An 18923-nucleotide genomic window follows, 5' to 3' on the forward strand; every position below is an offset into this window, starting at 1 on the left:
ATGAGACCTGATTCACACTATCAGGTCCTTGTTCCTCTCTTCATTGCAATTATAGAGATCTGCCATCCTGCAATTATCTTTATTATAGGCATTTGGTCAGTGTTTAGGGCCCAGGCAAAAGCTCCCATCTATGGCATCCCTAGATATCCAAGGACGTAGAATTACTACATGCCCAAAGTTGTTGATTCATAGTTGCCTAGATAGAAAAAATAAGCATGCCCTGGTTTTTTGTTTTGTTTTGTTTTTTGGTTTTTTTTTTGTTTTTTTTGTTTGTTTGTTTTGAGACAGGGTTTCTCTGTATTGTTTTGGAGGCTGTCCTGGAACTCACTCTGTAGACCAGGCTGGCCTCGAACTCACAGAGATCTGCCTGCCTCTGCCTCCTCAGTGCTGGGATTAAAGGCGTGCGCCACCAACGCCTGGCTCAGCATGCCCTGGTTTTACCTCACTGGCAGACAGAGAAGTGATAACCTAAACTAACTGCACTAAAAGATTCTTAAACTTCTTGTTTTATTAGCGCAAGATTTTAGCTCAGAGATTTACTGCTCCCTCCTGTTTCCCCTCGGAAGATAAAGACAAAGGTAATCAGCCTATTTGCTCATCCTCAGGGAAAAGTAAACTGTCCTGAAGGCACTGTCCTAGAGCACTGGAAGGCACCAGGTTTATTTGCTTTTGCAAATTAAACTTAGACCCTCTTTTTGACCTGCAGCCCTAAGCAATTGATGCTAAATGTTTCTCCTAGCAGTTGTAGTTTATTGCTCTGTGTGTAAATCTTATGTGCCTTACTGACCCTGGGAAACTCAAGCCTCACATTGTATTGGAAAAAGAATTACTGTTGCAAATCAAATGTATATATATACCTGAACCCCCCCACCCCCATCCCAGAACTGGGAAGAGACAGAAACAGAGAAAAAAAGAAACAGAAAACACAAAGAGAGATAGAGAACATGCAGAGGAGCAATTGTTTGTGAGTCAATTCCCTTTTCCCTCAGATTTTAGTTCTTTCACTTATTTGTAGTGCCTTTGTTTGAATCCTGAGCAAAAACCCTAGAAGCTGGACTTTCAAAGTTTTCGATAAACAAGAAATTGAGTCTAAGGTGTGATTACCAAATATTTTGAGAATTAAGGAAGAAGGTCTCTTTCTTCCTTGTATATTGATAAAGAAATCTTTTGCCATGTTCCCTTTTTTGGTTGTGGTATTTAAGAATGTTGAAGAATAAACTTGGGGTGTTTAGTGTATTATGGGGTATAACAAACTAAACTTATACCCCATAGTCAGACACATGTGCACACCACACACACACACACACACACACACACACACACACACACACACACAGAGAGAGAGAGAGAGAGAGAGAGAGAGAGAGAGAGAGAGAGAGAGAGAGAGAGAGAAACACAAGCACACATAGGACATATGGTAATTGTGGTCATGTATTCTACCTCTGAACTTATATAGTACCATAATATGCATTTGAAATAAGATCAATTGCCCCCTCATTGGTTTTCTCCTTTCTTTATGAATTATGAATAACAACATTTATACTCTACTCATTAGGGCTCCTTTGTTTCTTGGGAATTTGGTACATAATGGGGAGTGTATGCGCTTGGTTATATCTGCTTCTCATTGGGTCCTCAGGTAATCACAGCGATATGTAGTGTTCATCAGAAAGGAATCTGCCGTGGCTGCATAGTTTAATAAATCTGTAAGTGTGCTGTGCTGGGTCATAGTGTTGTTTGTGTTCACCATCATCTTACTATTGCTGTTCCTTTTACAGGAAGAAAGAATCTCTCAAGATGTCTTCCAATGACGACCCTGTTACAATTCCAATGATAGAAAGAAAGCCCAGTGACCTTCCTGGAATGGACACCAGTGGCTTGAACACATTGACTGGAGAGGCTGTGTTAAGTTTTCATAACATCAGCTATCGAGAAACAGTGCAGAGTGGCTTTCCACTTCGTAAAAAATCTTGTGTGATAGAACGACTATCAAATATGAAGTATGTACATGAACTAAAGAGACCGGCATATTGAACAACTTTTCAGCAAACAGACTTTATTATAGAGATGCTGTGTGTGTGTGTGTGTGTGTGTGTGTGTGTGCGTGCGTGCGTGTGTGTGTGTGTGTGTGTGTGTGTGTGTGTGTAGATTTGTGTGTTCCTATGTGCAGAGATGTGGAAGCTATGACATTGGTTTTCACTTTCTACTCTGTTGCAGATAGAGTGTCTCATTGTTCACTGAGGTGTATGCCAGGTTAGCAGCCTGCAAGATTCCGGTGATTCTCCTGTCTCTGTCTCCCATCTCTCCATGGAGCATGCACTTACAGGTGTCCACAACGGCACACAACTTTATGTGAATTCTGGATGTTTAACTTAGGTCCTTATCCTTGCACAGCAAGTGCTTCACCTACTGAACTATCCCCCGGCCTCATCTTCTCATACATGCAGATAGACTCATGATCAATAATGAGATGGAGACTAAAAGAACATAATGGATTAATGACACAGAAAGTTTGTTCTTTGAAAATACAAACAGGCTTGACAAATCCTTAGACATATTACCAAAAGAAAACAAAACATGCAGAAGAACAATTCTGAGGAATGGTTGTAATTCAATAAAATTAAGGATGAAAGAGTAATGTAAAAGGCATACTTTTTTTTTTTTTTTTTTTATTAATATTTTTTTATTTTCCATTTTAAATTTAGATAAGAAACAAGGTTGCTTCACAAGTCAGTACGAGGTCCCTCTCCCTTTCCCTCCCCTCCTCCCGTGCCCTCCCCCCATCCCCCCCCCGTTATCCCCTCATTCCCCCAGGGAGGGTGAGGCCCTCCATGGGGGTGTCCATAGTCTGTCATTTCATATAGGGCAGGGCCTAGACCCTTCCCCAAGAGTTCAGGGTGAGAGTGCACCTCACATTGTTCTATGGGAGTCCAGAGACCGTGTGTATACTTGGGATGGGTACTGATCTGCTGTCCAAGGCTCAATAGATTACCTAGGCCTCCTCACTGACACCCAGATTCAGGGGGTCTTGATCAGTCCCATGCTGGATTCCCAGGCTGATGCCTGGGATTCAAGTGTTAACCTTTGTCTGGTCAGCTGTTTCTGGGGGTTCAACCAGCCCAGTCTTAATCCCTTTGATCATCAGTCCTCCCTCTCTGATACTGGCTTTCTTGAGTTCAGCTCAGTACTTAACCAGCCAGTAAATGAAGTTTCTGTTTCCCAGACTCTCTGGCAATAGGATTGTAGGCTGGCACTCCCCAGATCTATGTCTAAAATCCATATATGAGAGAGTACATGCCATGTTTCTCTTTTTGTGACTGGGTTACCTCACTCAGGATGGTTTCTTCTAGTGTCATCCATTTGCCTGCGAATCTCATGATTCCATTATTTTTTTCTGCTGAATAGTACTCCATTGTGTAGATGTACCACATTTTCTCTATCCATTCTTCGGGTGAGGGACATCTAGGTTGCTTCCAAGTTCTGGCTATTACAAATAAAGCTGCTATGAACATAGTGGAACAGACATCTTTGTTATATGAATGGGCATCTTTTGGATATATGCCTAAGAGTGCAGTTGCTGGGTCTTGTGGTAGGTTTATTCCCATTTTTCTGAGGAATCTCCATACTGCTTTCCAAAGTGGCTGAACCAGTTGGCACTCCCACCAGCAATGGAGGAGTGTCCCCCTTTCACCACATCCTCTCCAGCATAAATTGTCATTGGTGTTTTTGATTTTAGCCATTCTGACAGGAGTGAGATGGTATCTCAGAGTTGCTTTGATTTGCATTTCCCGGATGGCTAAGGATGTTGAGCACTTTCTCAAGTGCCTCTCAGCCATTTTAGACTCCTCTATTGAAAACTCTCTATTTAGTTCTGCAGCCCACTTCTTAATTGGGTCCTTTGCTGTTTTGGAGACTTGCTTCTTGAGTTCTTTGTAAATTTTGGAGATCAACCCTCTGTCAGATGTGGGATTAGTGAATATTTTTTCCCATTCTGTGGGCTGCCTTTTTGTCTTGCTGACTGTGTCCTTTGCCTTACAGAAGCTTCTCAGTTTCAGTAGGTCCCATTTATTAATTGTTGAGCTCACTGTCTGTGCTACTGGTGTTATGTTCAGGAAGCTGTCTCCTGTACCAATTCTTTCAAGGGTACCACCCACTTTCTCTTCTAAGAGGTTCAGTGTGGCTGGATTTATGTTGAGGTCTTTGATCCATTTGGACTTAAGTTTTGTGCATGGTGATAAACATGGATCGATCCGCATTTTTCTACATGCCAGTCTCCAATTATGCCAGCACCATTTGTTGAAGATGCTTTCTTTATTCCATTGTATATTTTTAGCTTCTTTGTCGAAGATCAGATGTTCGTACGTGTGTGGGTTAATACCCGGATTTTCAATTCGATTCCATTGGTCTGAAAGGCATACTTTTTTAAAAAGATTTATTTATTTATTACATATACAGTGTTCTGGCTACATACCAGAAGAGGGCACCAGATTGAATTGTAGATGGTTGTGAGCCACCATGTGGTTGCTGGGAATTGAACTCAGGACCTCTGGAAGAGCAGTCAGTGCTCTTAACCTCTGAGCCATCTCTCCAGCCCCAAAAGGCATACTTTTAAAATCAAGTGATATATGGGAATATTACAATTTTAAATACTACCAATTGGAAAATATAAAAGAATTGTGTACACATCTGTATACACATCCCCTTCCAAAACTGACCTGAGAATTTATAACAAGCTGACTAGGCCATTACAAGTGATAATATAGAAGCAATGAGGAAGTTCCAACAGCAGAAAGTCTGGGTCCATTGCTCAAAATTCATCAATAGCTACAAAGAGCTAAAACCAATAATCCACACATTTTCCCAAGACATAGAGAAGGCATGCTTCCAACCAATCTCAGGACAGAGCACACAGAGCAAGATCTCTCCCACAGTTGGCATAGCCTCTTCCTCCCTACCACAACCATGGCCTCTGTTCTTGGACACTGGTCGTTTCTGCTCCTCCACCTACAACCTCCATCATTTTCTTACCAAGAGGGCAATAGGCAGAGTGACACATTGTCTGCATATGAAATACCAAATGGGAACAGAGCTAAGTAAATTTTCTACAAGAAAATGCCTTCTTTTCAATCTGGATACTAACTACTCTGTTTTCTGACAGAACTTGTATTTGTGCTGTACTTATTCATCAATGATTATGTCCTCTCCTTGAGGGATGACCCCCAACTCTAAACTGAGCATATTTTAATCTCTCTATCAGTGAAGGAAGTTATTATTTTATGTGTGTCTGTATTTATCTTTTCTATTTTGATTCATAGGGTTTCTTGGATGTTGTTCTTTTGAGTGTTAAACTTGGTAAAGCCCTCTTGCCCTCTGGAGCACTTCTTTCTGTTGTTTACATTTCTTCTTAGGATGAATTAATTGATTTTATTTTAATGGTAAGGACACATTAACTGATATCCCATGACTTGTTGGTTTCACTTGATTAGGTTAGTAGGCACCAAGTAGGGCTATATGAAGATACTGTTCATCAAACATTAGCAAGAAGCTGTTACATACTTGACACATACAGGCTGTACATATGTATAATGGAGTCTTCATGAGAATCTGCTACTTAGATGCACCATGTTTCAAAAAAGACAAGTCATTTAAATAATGAACAAAAATGATTTTGTGATATCTGAGACATTTTTCTGATGAGTCCCCACTAGCAATTGATAACTTTTATAAACAATGGACCTCTATTGATATTTTATTTTTCTGTGGATATTTCCTTATTTTTCTGAACAATTTCATCCAACTTCAATAGCATATTCACTATAGACACTAAGGTAATACAACTTCTTTTAAATAGAAAAATCACCCAGTTTGATTTTGTGTCTGCAGTGGGATCATGAAGCCTGGCCTCAATGCCCTCATGGGACCTCAGTATGGGAGCAGATCTTTGTGAGTATAACAGAAAGCATGTGCAAACTCTTTGCATCCAGTTTCCATGCTGTAAAACCAATTATTTAGGAGTTGTCTAAGTACAGTGTGAGTGTATATGTGTGACTCTGTCCCGTATGCTGTGAATAATGTGCAGGATGGTGTATTCTCATTTTCTACCACCAACAGAAAGTCTTACTAGGTCACTTTCCTGATGGGAAATGATAGAATGACTGGCATTTGTTGTTGGGTCATTTATTATTTAATATGGGAAGATAGTATTAAAATCATAAAGATAAAGGAGAAATTTCTGGGGACAAGAAAGCATGACCAGGCCTAATTCTCAAAATACAGAAGGATATTACCTGTTTTAGTCCCCAAGGTCAGATAGCAGGGAGGGGCGGTCATGTGGATTATTTCTTGCATTCATAATTCTGGGCTGTATTAGAGCGCATACTGAAAGGAAAGGTGTGTGTGTGTGTGTGTGTGTGTGTGTGATTTCAAGTAAACTTTTGACATGAATAATTTTTATTCTGAGTGGCTGAAGGGTAACAGCTGTTACTGAAGGGCGAAAGTAAACTATACAACATATATAACCCTTTGCAGGCTGTTAGATGTTTTAGCTGCAAGGAAAGATCCACGTGGATTATCAGGAGATATTTTGATAAATGGAAAACCGCGACCTGCTAATTTCAAATGCACTTCTGGTTATGTCCCACAAGTAAGTGTTGGTGGATTTGTGATTTTAGATTTCCTCTGCCTCTGTATGGTTAAATGCTCAGCTTGTGGATTTGTGTGTTTCCAGTTCATTATATGACACATTTGTAGGCCCAACTTTCTCTACACCAGCTTTTCCTAATGACTCATTAGCCTGAGGCTGGCATTATTAAATAGAAAGAACGGGAGGAATTGGGTATGACATCTATGGTATAGTATTAGTAATTGCTCCTGTGATTTAGTTCTACAAAGCACTATTGTTGTTCAACCTTGCCCTTCCTCCATCTTTCTCCACTGCTTAGAAGATGTTTTCTGAAAATAATTGCAGGTAGCATCACCAAAATCCCTGAGCTCTACATGGAAGGCAAATGGGAAGGGAATCAAAGTGATTTCATCAGGCTCTCTACTTGAAATTACTAAGATTGAAAGACTATTTTTAAGTAAAACAGTACATTGGGTGTACTTTATATGTGACTAGAGTGATGGTGTTACTGATAACTTTTTGCAATTAAAATTCCACTTAACTTTAAGAATGACACAGTGATGCGCACAGTGACTGTGAGAGAGAATGTAGAGTTCTCAGCAGCTCTTCGACTTCCACTGTCTATAACAAGAGATGAAAAAACGAAACGAATTAATGAGGTCCTTGAACTTCTGCATCTGAATGAGGAGTCAAATGTCAAGGTAATGTGAAGAAAAATCTCAAAACACTCAGAAACAAAAGAGGGAGACAGAGACAGAAAGACATCCCTGTGTGGATGTCTGAGTGACTGGTCACATGTTATAAAGTGGAAATTTAGCTGGGAAGCCACCTTAGCAATGGTAAAGCCTGGGAATGGAGTGTGATCCAGCAGGAAAAAAATGTTCCTCACATGACCATTTCCTTGTGTTCCTCACATGGCCATTTTCCTGTGTTCTCACATGAGCCCATTATTCCTTCAGCCTTAAACTCTTGAGTCTTTAGAGAACTTGACAAGTGCTTTCTTCTGTTTATTGTCCCATTCCCTACAACACTTGCTCCTTCGTTGTTTCAGACTGTATTTCTGGACTGACGTAGGATGCGAGATGGAGGACTATGGCTCTGTTTCACTCTGCATTCATTTCATTTTAGGGTTGTACTTGGCCTCTTTAGCATTTGCTTTTACTTGTTTGGTACCTACTATTTCCTGTAGTCTTTCTGTGTTTTTATCCTATCCTGTCTGTGCTGGCTAGTTTTAACTGTCAAGTTGACACAGTCTAGAACCACATGGAATCAGCTAGAAGAGTCTCTATGATGAATTGTAGTCAGGTTGCCTTGTGGGCATCTCTGTGTGTGATTGTCTTGATTAAGTTAAGCCACAAGGAAAGACCCAGCCTATCATAGACCATTCTTTGTATTTGGGTCCTGGGTGGCATGAGGATGGAGAAATTGAGCTGAGCACTGTCAGGCATGCATGCATTTATCCTCTCTGTGCTCTTGACTGGATGCAGCCAGCTCCATCAGCTCCCTGCCTTGAATTCCCTGTAATGGAGGACTGTACTTTTGAATAGTGCAGAAATAAAACCTTTATTTCATATTTATTTTTTGTAAGATCATTTTATCTTAGCAAGTAGATGGAAACCTAGGATATCCTTTTGTCCTCACTCTCTGTTTCCTTATCCTTTGTCAATATTTATTCCCAGACTCTGTGTAAGGTATTATAGATACAATCTTGGGCAAGTGTAATGGACCAAGTAATACCTTCTGTTGAGACTTTTACAGGATCGGAAAAGGTAATAGATAAGTGGTGAATTCCACAGCTGACCATTTTAATAGCTAAGTAGTTTCTTAGTGACACATTTAAAAAGAATATTGTATAGTATTTCATTCCTGAATACTTATTTTTTTTGTTCATGAAAAACAAGGACATTTGCTTATCTTAGTAATTCCATTTTTAACTATCAAGATGAACAAATCCTTGATATTCTCAGCCCTGCCAAGGTAATAACCATTCAGAGTCCCCAAATATTCTTTTTTTTTTTTTTTGGTTTTTACGAGACAGGGTTTCTCTGTATTGTTTTGGAGGCTTTCAGTCCAGCCTGGCCTCGAACTCACAGAGATCTGCCTGCCTCTGCCTCCCGAGTGCTGGGATTAAAGATGTGCGCCACCACCGCCCGGCAAATATTCTTATTATTACATTGTATATGGAACCTGATAGGTACTGTATTTGTTATATGATTAGAGATTATAGTATCAAGATTGCGTCCGTCTTCTTGTGTCCTCTGAACTTCCCGACATGTCACTTGACACAAACCTACTGAGAAGATTATAAATAGATGTCTGCTGAGTCGGCAAGTGGGGGTATGGATGAAAATGGTCTCACCAGACTAGGATTCTCATGAATTAACTTCTGTGCTGGCTCCTCCATAGAGGTAGTAGGGAATAAGAAGATACTGGCTCTTGACTGCCACGATACTTCTCCACAGTCATTTATGTTATGTTTGTCTTGTTGGTAAGAAAATAGAAAAGCTGAGTAAAGAAATTTTTTGTGCTTTGGTTCTCCTTATTTGTGTGCTTTTATATTTACAACAATATACTTTCTTTTCTGTATTTTTAACAATTAGTCATTGCCCTAAGTTGCATACTTGTTCTTTTAGGGACAACATATGAAGATATTTATTAACTTCTTAAAAGTCAGGAAATGTAATAGATTGCAAGATTTTAATATGATTTTTATTAATTATTATTTTTATTTATTTTACATCCCAATTATAGCTTTCCATCTCCCTTCCTCTCATCCCCTCTCCCCCTTCCTCTGTTCCAAAAAGGGCAAACATCACATGGTTGTCAACAAAGGATAACATATCAAGTTGAGATAGGACTAAGTTCCTCTTGTACAAGGCTGAGCAAGGCAATCTAGCATTAGAAACATGTTCCCCAAAGCCTGTCAAAGCAGTATAGACAGGTCCAGCTCTCACTACCAGGAGTCTCACAAGTAGACCAAGCCACACAACTATCAAACATATGCAGAGGATCTTGGCTGATCCCATGCAGGCTCCCTAGCCATTGATCTATAATCTGTGAGCTCCCATGAGCAGGCCAGTTGCTTCTGTGGGTTCCCTTGTGATGACCCTGACCCCTGTGGCTCATATAATCCTTCCCCCTTTCTTCAATAGGAGAGGATTCCCCAGGTTTGTCCCAGTGCTTGGCTGTAGATATTGTCATCTGTTTCCATCAGTTGCTGAATGAAGGTTCTTCTATTCCAAGGTGTAGTCACCAATCTGATTATAAGAGATGGCCAGTTCATGCTATCATTCCACTATTACTAGAAGTCTTAACTGGGGTCATCCTTGTAGATTCATGGGCATTTCCCTTGCATCAGGTTTCTACCAAATCCAGAAATGCCCTAAAATATGTGTGTGCATGAGTGTGTGTGTGCGTGTGCGCATGTGCCCTGGCTTAAATGTCATAGCACAATCATGGAGGTCATAGGACACCTTTGTCAAGGGTCTATTTTCTCTTCCCACCATTTTTAAGGCAAGGTCTGTCCTGTTCTGTTTCCTATGCATGCCTGATGCTCCTGATCCACCTCCTATCTCACTGTGGTCATATCTTGATGGAATACAGATTCCTGCCACTGCATATAGATATTATATGCAAGTTCTGGGGATTGAACTCAGGATTCAGGCTTGTGTAGGAAGTGTGTTTCCTTGTGAAGATTTCTCCAGCCTTTCATAAGATTTTCATTTAAGAAATGTAGAGGAGATATGTGGTTACTGTAAAAGTTTGACTGTTATGTTGCCAGCACAATAGTACACTTGCTAATAACAGCCTTCTGAGCTTCTGAGTGTTCACAATAGCAACTCACAAAATCTGTTTCTCACTGCGGCATTTTAAAAGAACATTAAGTAGTGTCTTACTACTGAGACTTAATTGCTTTTCATCCATTAAAAAATTAAAGACGTCTGCTTATCTATAAACCCTACTCTTAACTAACAAAATGAATGATTCCTTTCTATCATCTGCCTTGTCCTGACCACACTCATCCACAGTCCCCAAACATACTTTGTTGTGTGCTATCATTAGGGCTTGATCATTGTTTGCTTATCATGTTTGGAGAGAATTGTTCACTGTTCTGTGTCCCCTAAACCTTGCTATTCCCTCTCACCTTACACAATTATATTGACTGCTACAAAGACTGTGTGAACCTGTAGACTATATCAGCTTTGGATTCATGATAAGTCATGAATTCTGTGATGCTATACAGTGTAAATAATATCAAATTGCAATGTTGAAGTTAAAAAATTCCCAATAAGGATATTGCAGCATTGTTGGTGGCCCTATAAGGACACACCTTATGGGAAAGGAACAAGAATGTACAGAGTCAACAACACAGACTCTGGGAATCAGGGGAGTGACAGAAGCAGACTCATTTATTGAAGAAATTGGATCTGCCTGTATACCCACTCCTGGTGTCCCATTGGCCCTTATAGGCCTTTGGAGATGAGTTGTCGTTTCCCCAATGGCTCCACCAGACATGTGCCTCTACATCAAACGTCTCTCAGCACAGTGTCAGATTCCAGGTTGGCACCAAGGGGAAGTTATTATTGCACATGTTCATGGGGGCCCCAGTGGCGATGGCCGAGTGAGGGAGACTGGCTACTTTCCTCCTACATAAGACAATGTGAATTTTTCATAAAAAGCAGTATGTACATGTGTTTGTGTTGTGTATGTTTTGTATAGTGTGTGTATTTTCGTGTGTGTGTGTGTGTGTGTGTGTGTGTGTGTGTTGGGAGGGTGTTAAATGACCAGTAATTTACTAGAGAAACTTCCTCTTCTCTTGTCCCATCTTCCTCATTCCTTAGACACAGATTCTACTCTGTCAGTCTGGGAGTTTGATAATTCATTGCCCTCAAATGTGTGATTCAATAAAGAACAAACACTAACTGTCATTAGCATGGGCTTCATCAACTCTGACCTGAGCCTCTTTCTACTCCCTTGGAAAAGAGGAACGTCCTTCTCCTTCTCCCAGGTCTCCACACTCTGCTCCTCAGGATATTAATATAACAAAACCTTTTATTGCTGGAAGCAGCTAGTTCACCAAATGACATTGACTGTGGTTGTCCTTGTTGATAATGGTGGTTGTTGGTGCTTTAGCCTAGCTCTAAGGAGCTCATGAAGAGGACCAGTATAGCAATGGAGCTGGTCACCGAGCATCCCATTTTGTTCCTGGATGACCCCACCACTGACTTAGACTTGAGAACTATTACTGATGTCTTCTGGGTCCTGAAAAGGTAAGTGCCGAAGGAACATTAGTTTTATTTACTCAATACCTGTGCATTTTGGCACAGGAGATTCAGAAGTAAGCAACAGAATTTCTTCCTTGTTTTAGAGGGAAACTTCCAATAACAAGGAATACACAGAGAGAACAATGAGATAAAAGCGTAAGGAAAGATGGCTGTGATGAAGGTGGAACACTACTTTAAATAGCATGTCCCCATGACACTCAGTCACGTGACAAGTGAGCTGGGGGTGAGAGCTGAACAGAGTGCTGGATGGAGGAAAACTCATTTGCTCTCAGGATAAGCGTGTTTGATGTGTCTGGAACATTAGAGATACAGGGTGGACTGGAACACAGTGACCTTAGGGGAAGGAAAGTTGCTAGTGTATTGCCAAAGTCACCACAGATTGTGTGACTTGATAGAAGTTAAATTTCTTACAGTTCTGGATCGGGAATCCAGACATTAAGGTATCCACAGGCTGTGTCTGCTGCGCCCTGGGTCACTGATTGTGGATGGTGTCCTCTCCCTCTTCATGTGTCTGATAGCCCTGATCTCTTAAATGGACACCAATTACATTAGGCCATACTAGTAATCTCATTCTAACTTTCCTTTTTAAAGACTATGTTGCCATTACAGCCACATTCTAAGTTCTTAGTTGTCTTTGGAAGGACACAATTCAGCCCTCCACATTCACAATTGGAGTGAGCAGGGTTGGGTGGGTTGGGTGTAGATTGACTAGACCACCTGAATCACTGTAAGGACTAAGGTTTTCCATGGTAGCAATGTGGGAAGGTTTCTGTGTTTAGATCAGATCAGTGCCTCATGGAGAAGGTTGCACCATGGGACGTGAAGATGTCAGCAGGAGCCTGAGGTGTGGGGGTTCCTATGCTAGGAAATGGTAGGTTCTGGGTAGCTTTGAATATGGAATAAAAAGGATTATCTATGGGATTATCCCTGGGTGTGATGGCTGAGGAATGATTCCTAAGGTCTGAGTCCTGAACCTAGGGAAGGATGAAGGAAAAGAAATGTCATTTCTTTCTCACAGGAAAGAAGTCTGTGACTAAAGCGGTGATAGAAAAAGTTTAAGGATTAGGTTTTTTCTTTATTTTAAAATATAATAAGAGTTCCAAACTGAGAACCCATTCCCATGACCTATGCTCCTGGTGTTCGAATTTACTGTGCTCTCTGTCTTTCCTTCCTTCTCCCTCTTCTTCTTCTTTTTGTTTTTGTTCTAACATCATGGTGCATTGCCCTAAACCCTCCTGCCTATACCTCCATAGTCAAGATGTTTCGATCATTGTACCTTCCCAGTGAGGAAGTCAACAACGGGAGCCTTGCCACATTCCAATCTGTAGACTCCTCAGGAGTCACCACTTTCCCTGTCTGTCCCCTTTCCTGTCTGCTTCAGGATACTCTAAGATCAAGTTCTTGCTCATTTTCCAGTATGGAACACTTCTCTCCATCATGTGTATCTCATGCCATGGCTAGTCTTAGTGGCATTGCATAGGGTCATCCCAGTGTTCTGGGAGCAGAGTCGGGTTCCTTTATTCTGCCCTTGTCTTTGACAACTAGTTGTTCTGTTGGAATTCAAGGTGTGCACTACCATGTCCAACTTTCTTCCTCTATATTTTCCTTTTCCTTCTTCTTCCCCTTCCTTCCTTGTGCCCATCCTTCCTCCAACATTCCTTCCTTCCTTTCTTCTTTACTTCTGTCTGTCCTTCCCTCCTTCCTCTATCTTTTCTTCCTCATTCTTTCCTCCATTCTTTATTCCCTCCCTCCCCCACTCTTTCATTCATACTTTCTGTTTGTCTTTTTGATACAGGGTCTCATGTAACCTACATGGGCCTTGAACTCCTGATTCTCCCAAGTGCTGAGATATTACAGATATGCCAACATATGCATCTTTAATGAAAGTATTTTCACAGTAGTTTTAAGCAGTTTTTGGTTATTGGTTATCATAACAGAAAGTATGACATCCTGAAATGGTAGTTCAGATTATTTTTTCCTATCATGGAATTAAACCAATGATCAAACCCCAGGCTTGCCCCTCACTAACTGTGACCCTTTGGACTTTTGCTTGACATTTTAAGCCTTATCAACAGAAAGGGAAATTATATTATAACTACCTTGTGCTGATATTGTTTGAAATGGGTTATTACTGAAGTGTTTAGCGTGGAGAGCAAGGTTAGGAATGTGAATCACATTGTCAGAAAAGTGAAAACCAATTCCTGATGAGGCAGAAAGTAAATGATTAGAGGGAATTGTGCAAACAATAATAGTTGTAATATTTGCTCTATCATTGGTTCTCAAGCTTGAGTGAACCTGTCCATCAACTGAGCTGCCTGTTCATGATATGGACTCCTTGTACTGACTCCCAGATATTCCCACTCAGTGTCTGGAAGACTGCCAGGGATTTTCATTGTCAGTAACACTTGAGGAGGATTCTATACTACTGACATTCCACATGCTAGGAGTCCTAATCTTAAGCTTTAGCTTGGTTTCCTATCAGGTGCATAATGCAAGCGAGATATGGTGTTTTTAAGGAAAATTCAAGCTGAAATGGGAACAAAGAGTATAACTTAGGGAATAACACATTTTGTTGAAAATTTCAAGGTTCCTCTGTGCAGTAACTTACAGTTTTTCCCTCTTTAAATTTAGGATGTCTATTAGGGGACGGACAATCATCTTCTCCATTAATCAGTTCCCATACTCCATCTTCAGATTTTTTGATAGCCTCACCTTAGTGGCCTCAGGAAAACTCATGTTTCACGGCCCTGCACGGGAGGCTTTGGAGTACTTCACATCCGCAGGTATGGCTGACTTTTATTGTGAGAGCTCCTTCATTCACAGCATCTGGGAGAACAGGAGTTCTCGGGAATGCAGCTTGACTCTGATGAAGTGTGTGTGTGTGTTTCTACATTTTAGATACCTTTGGTGAATGTAGTGACAGGATTCTGTTAGCTGTGAGGCGCGAGCTTGTTGTTCAGGTCTCTCTTCTTTCTCCTGTCCTGTGTCACCTGTGTCACAGTGTTTTACTGAGTCACTTGTTCTGTGTCCTGGTCAGGTGACCCTCTTGATTAACATGCCGGCACCAGGCACAGTTATCCCTCATGGAACAGCTTTGGAAAGGCCCAGTGTCATCATGTTCTTGCTCACGTAGCAGATGGTGGTTTTCAGTTTTCCCTTAGCATGATCCGACTGAGGAGATGGAGATATCACTTCACTTAGTAGTAACTCTGCATTTCAGGTTTAGGCAATATTGGAGGCTATAGAAGCTCAAGTCTGGATTTTGTGACTTATGTTGTCAGCTTACCTGGATTGTTCAGAGTCAGATTGGATGATGAAATATTTTTAATGGTTCATGCCATCAGTTTTATTTCCACAAAATATGGATATATTTATGGGTGAATCTCTTGACTCTAAATATAGGGTTAAATATTTGCTGTCCATGACTCATTGTTTTTGATTAATATTTTCAATTAAAAATATGTGAACATTTGTGAGTCTATGGAGTCCAGTAAAAATTTAGACTGGGTTCAAATGATTGTTTCATTGGAAGAACTATATCTATGTGTGTTATAAGTCTATGACCATATCTATGTCTATGCCTATGACTAGTCTATATCTATGTCTATGTGTAGGCTACATCTATGTTCATGACTAGGCTATGCATATGTCTAGTCTAGGTCTATTCTAGTCTGCTCTATGTCCAATCTGGTCTAGGTCCATGTACAGTGTATGTTAATGGCCATATCTATGTCTAGTCTATTCCTGTATCTACTCTCTATATATGTCTAGTGGTCATTGTCTATATTTAGTCTATGTTTACCTGTAGTCTATATCTATATCTAAATTATGCCTATGTCTAGTTTATATCTATGTCTATGTCTGTGTCTATGTCTGTGTCTACTCTGGCTGTGTCTATGTATTGTATGTATATATGTATACCACCAAAATAAACATGCACATATATACAGTAGGTGGAAAACAGAGAGTGCTGAAATAGTATCAGTGTATATATAATAGAAAAGATAAATTAGTGGAGGAGGAACAAGAGGAGGAAGAAATTCTTAGATTCTGTTTCCCCTTCTATTTCCCAGTCTCTGAAAGAGGGTCCTCAGGTTTGTGCTCATGACCTGCCTTCTTTGTAGGTTACAACTATGATTCTCTCAACAACCCTGCAGACTTCTTCCTGGACATCATTAGTGGAGGTTCCTCTGCTATATTAGATACAGAGGAAGATTGCCATGAAGGTATGTGAGACTTCTAGAGTCATAGATTTTTGTCTGACTGATTTAATTAAAACACAACCATAGGTCTTATTAGATTATACATTTTATGTTAATTAACTATCCTAAATAGACATGGTTTTGTCAGTTTAGTGTTAGGTGTTTTTTATTTAATTTGTGAAAGAACATTTATATGATATTGTCACAAGGAAAATTTCTATTTAAAAGCAAGTGTACCTGTTGTTTGTTATATTATTCTTTTTTTATAAATAATTCTTCTTTTAAATTTCATTCTGCATACAACCATGGTTCTCTTATATGTCTTTTCAACATTTGAAATTCTTCTGTGAGAACTCTCCGTTCAACATTGTATGCCATTTTTCAATTGGGTTATTTTGTATTTTGATGTTTAATTCATTGAATTTTTAAAATATATATATTTTGGAGATCAGCTTTCTGTTAGATGTGGGATTGTTGAAGATTTTTTCCCATTTTGTCTTGTTGACTGTGTTCTTTGCCTTACAGAAGTTTCTCAGTTTCAGAAGGTCCCATTTATTGATTGTTGCTCTCAGTGTCAGTGCTACTGGTTTTAAAATCATGAATTAGTCTCCAGTGCCAATGTGTTCAAGGGTACTTCCCACTTTCTCTTCTTCCAAGTTCATTGTAGCTGGATTTATGTTGAAGTCCTTGATCCACTTGGACTTGCGTTTTGTGCATGGTGATAGAGATGGATATATTTGCAGTCTTCTGCATATTGGTATACAGTTATGCCAGCACCATTTTTTAAAGATGTTTTCCTTTTTCCATTGTACCATTTGACTTCTTTGTCAAAAATCAAGTGTTCATAGGGGTGGTGTGTATTAATAATGTCAAGGTCTTGGATTAAATTCTATTGATGCACCTGTCTATTTTCATGTCAATACCAAATTGTTTTTATTACTATAGCTCTATAGTAGAGTTTGAAGTCAGGGATGGTGATGCCTCTGAAGCAGCCAACATCAAATTAAATGGAGAGAAACTCAAAGTGATTCTACTAAAATCTGGAACAAGACAAGGCTATCCACTCTTTCCATATCTATTCAATATAGTACTCTTAGTTCTACCTAGAACAATAATACAACAAAAGGAGTTCAACAGGATAGAAATTGGAAAGGAAGAAGTCAAACTATCACTATTTGCAGATGATATGATAGTATACAAAAGGTACCCATGAAGAGTCTACCTGGAAACTCCTACAGCTGATAAACACCTTCAGTAATGTGGTGGGATACAAGATTAACACAAAAACTCAGTAGCCCTCATATATAAATGATAAATGGGCTGAAAAAGAAATCAGAGAAACATCATCCTTTATAATAGCCACAAATATAAACTATTTTGGGGTAACTAACCAAAGAAGTGAAAGACCTGTATGACAAGAACTTTAGGCCCCTAAAGAAAGAAATTGAGGAAGATATCAGAAAATGGAGTTTCCACGCTCTTGGTTAGGTAGGATCAACATAATAAAATGGCAATCTTATCCAAAGCAATCTACAGATTCAATGTAATCCCCATCAATATCCCAACACGATTCTTCACAGACCTTGAAAGAACAGTATTCAACTTCATATGGAGAAACAAACAAACAAAAAACCCCAGAATAGATAAAAACAATCCTGTACAATAAGGAAACTTTTGGAGGTGTCACCATCCATGACTTGAAGCTCTACTATAGAGCTATAGTAACCCTGTTTTAAAGTTAACACATTCATTTTTTTTCCTGGCAAATAAACTCTGGTTTGAATCTAAAAAGAAAAAAAGAAAAAAGAAAAACAGCTTGGTATTGGCATATTTTTTGCTCCTGCTTTAGATATGGTTTCTCATGTAGCCAGAATAGACTTGAATGTGGGCTCTTTCTACCTCACTTCCCAAGTGTAGATATTATAGGACTATGTCACCATGCCTGGCTTTGTTTATAACATTTAAAAAACAAGATACTTGATAGTTTATACATTTGCATATGCATTTGTGTGACATTTGCATATACATTCACATGTGGCAGAAAGCAAGGATCAGACTTTTATGGTAAGTTCAGGTCCATAAGGGAAGGAAGACTTTGTTAAGAATTTGTGTCCAGATGGAAAGAGGCCATTTGTTTTGCTGTATCCATGGGATAATGACAGTAGTCATGTCAATAGTGATGCTTTTCTCAAAATGTGGTGGTCTGAAGATGTAGCTCGACTGGTAGAATGCTTGTTTAACATGCACAAAGCCTTGATTTTCATTCCTAGAACCACATGACTGGGTGTGAAGGAGCATGCCTGTAATCACAGCACTTGACACAGAAACAGGACCTGAAGAAGTTTAAGGTCACCCTTGGCTTCATAGCAACTTTAAGACCAGTCTAGGGTACATGAGACTGTCTCAGAGAAAACTGATACATAATTTATGTGTTTTTCATGAAAACTGTCTCAGAAAAATCAGTTAAATTATTTTCTGTTTCTTGTCTTTATCAACTTGCTGACAATCATAAAGAACTTTCTAAGAGACAGCACCAAGTCACAGAACAATTAGCCAATATGTATACCCAGTCCTCCTTATACAAAGAAATGAGAACTGAACTGGATCCACTCTTGGGGGAACAGAAGGCCAGGAGGAGCTCAGCCTTGGAGGAGATTACGTGTGTCACCCCATTCTGGCATCAGCTCTGGTGGATTATCTGTCGTTCATTCAAAAACTTCCAGGGTTTTTCATGGGTCACTGTGATTCAGGTAATCTGTTGAGTTATTTTAATTGTATTGTGCAAAACTCCAGTGGGAGCAATTTGACTCTGAGTGA

The 18923-nt window shown here is 39.7% G+C and overlaps 2 protein-coding genes across 2 annotated transcripts in view; both read left to right on the forward strand.

Annotated features, from left to right (window-relative positions):
• Positions 1 to 7173: 7173 nt before the first annotated feature.
• On the forward strand, positions 7174 to 12747 carry LOC121140990 (ATP-binding cassette sub-family G member 3-like). Its single transcript, XM_040747884.1, has 3 exons — positions 7174 to 7320; positions 11753 to 11889; positions 12684 to 12747. The coding sequence occupies exons 1-3, from the start codon at positions 7180 to 7182 to the stop codon at positions 12745 to 12747; spliced, it is 342 nt and encodes a 113-aa protein (XP_040603818.1). The 5' UTR covers positions 7174 to 7179.
• A 4822-nt stretch (positions 12748 to 17569) lies between these two features.
• The window catches only part of LOC101843877 (ATP-binding cassette sub-family G member 3), a 37455-nt gene continuing 36101 nt past the window's right edge, over positions 17570 to 18923 (forward strand). Inside the window, exons 1-2 of the mRNA XM_040747885.1 lie at positions 17570 to 17594; positions 18621 to 18856. Of these exons, the coding sequence (XP_040603819.1) occupies positions 17570 to 17594; positions 18621 to 18856 (261 nt within the window). The remainder of the gene's footprint in view (positions 17595 to 18620; positions 18857 to 18923) is intronic.

Source organism: Mesocricetus auratus, unplaced genomic scaffold, assembly GCF_017639785.1.
Source record: "Mesocricetus auratus isolate SY011 unplaced genomic scaffold, BCM_Maur_2.0 Super-Scaffold_100006, whole genome shotgun sequence".
Classification (NCBI taxonomy): Eukaryota; Metazoa; Chordata; class Mammalia; order Rodentia; family Cricetidae; genus Mesocricetus; species Mesocricetus auratus.

Bases quoted from the DNA above. Each gene is read 5' to 3' on its own strand.
- LOC121140990 (XM_040747884.1), top strand. From the start codon at position 7,180: ATGCGCACAGTGACTGTGAGAGAGAATGTAGAGTTCTCAGCAGCTCTT. The intron at 7,321-11,752 runs GTAATGTGAAGA...TTGGTGCTTTAG, and splicing joins ATGAGGAGTCAAATGTCAAG to CCTAGCTCTAAGGAGCTCAT. The intron at 11,890-12,683 runs GTAAGTGCCGAA...TTCTGTGTTTAG, and splicing joins GTCTTCTGGGTCCTGAAAAG to ATCAGATCAGTGCCTCATGG.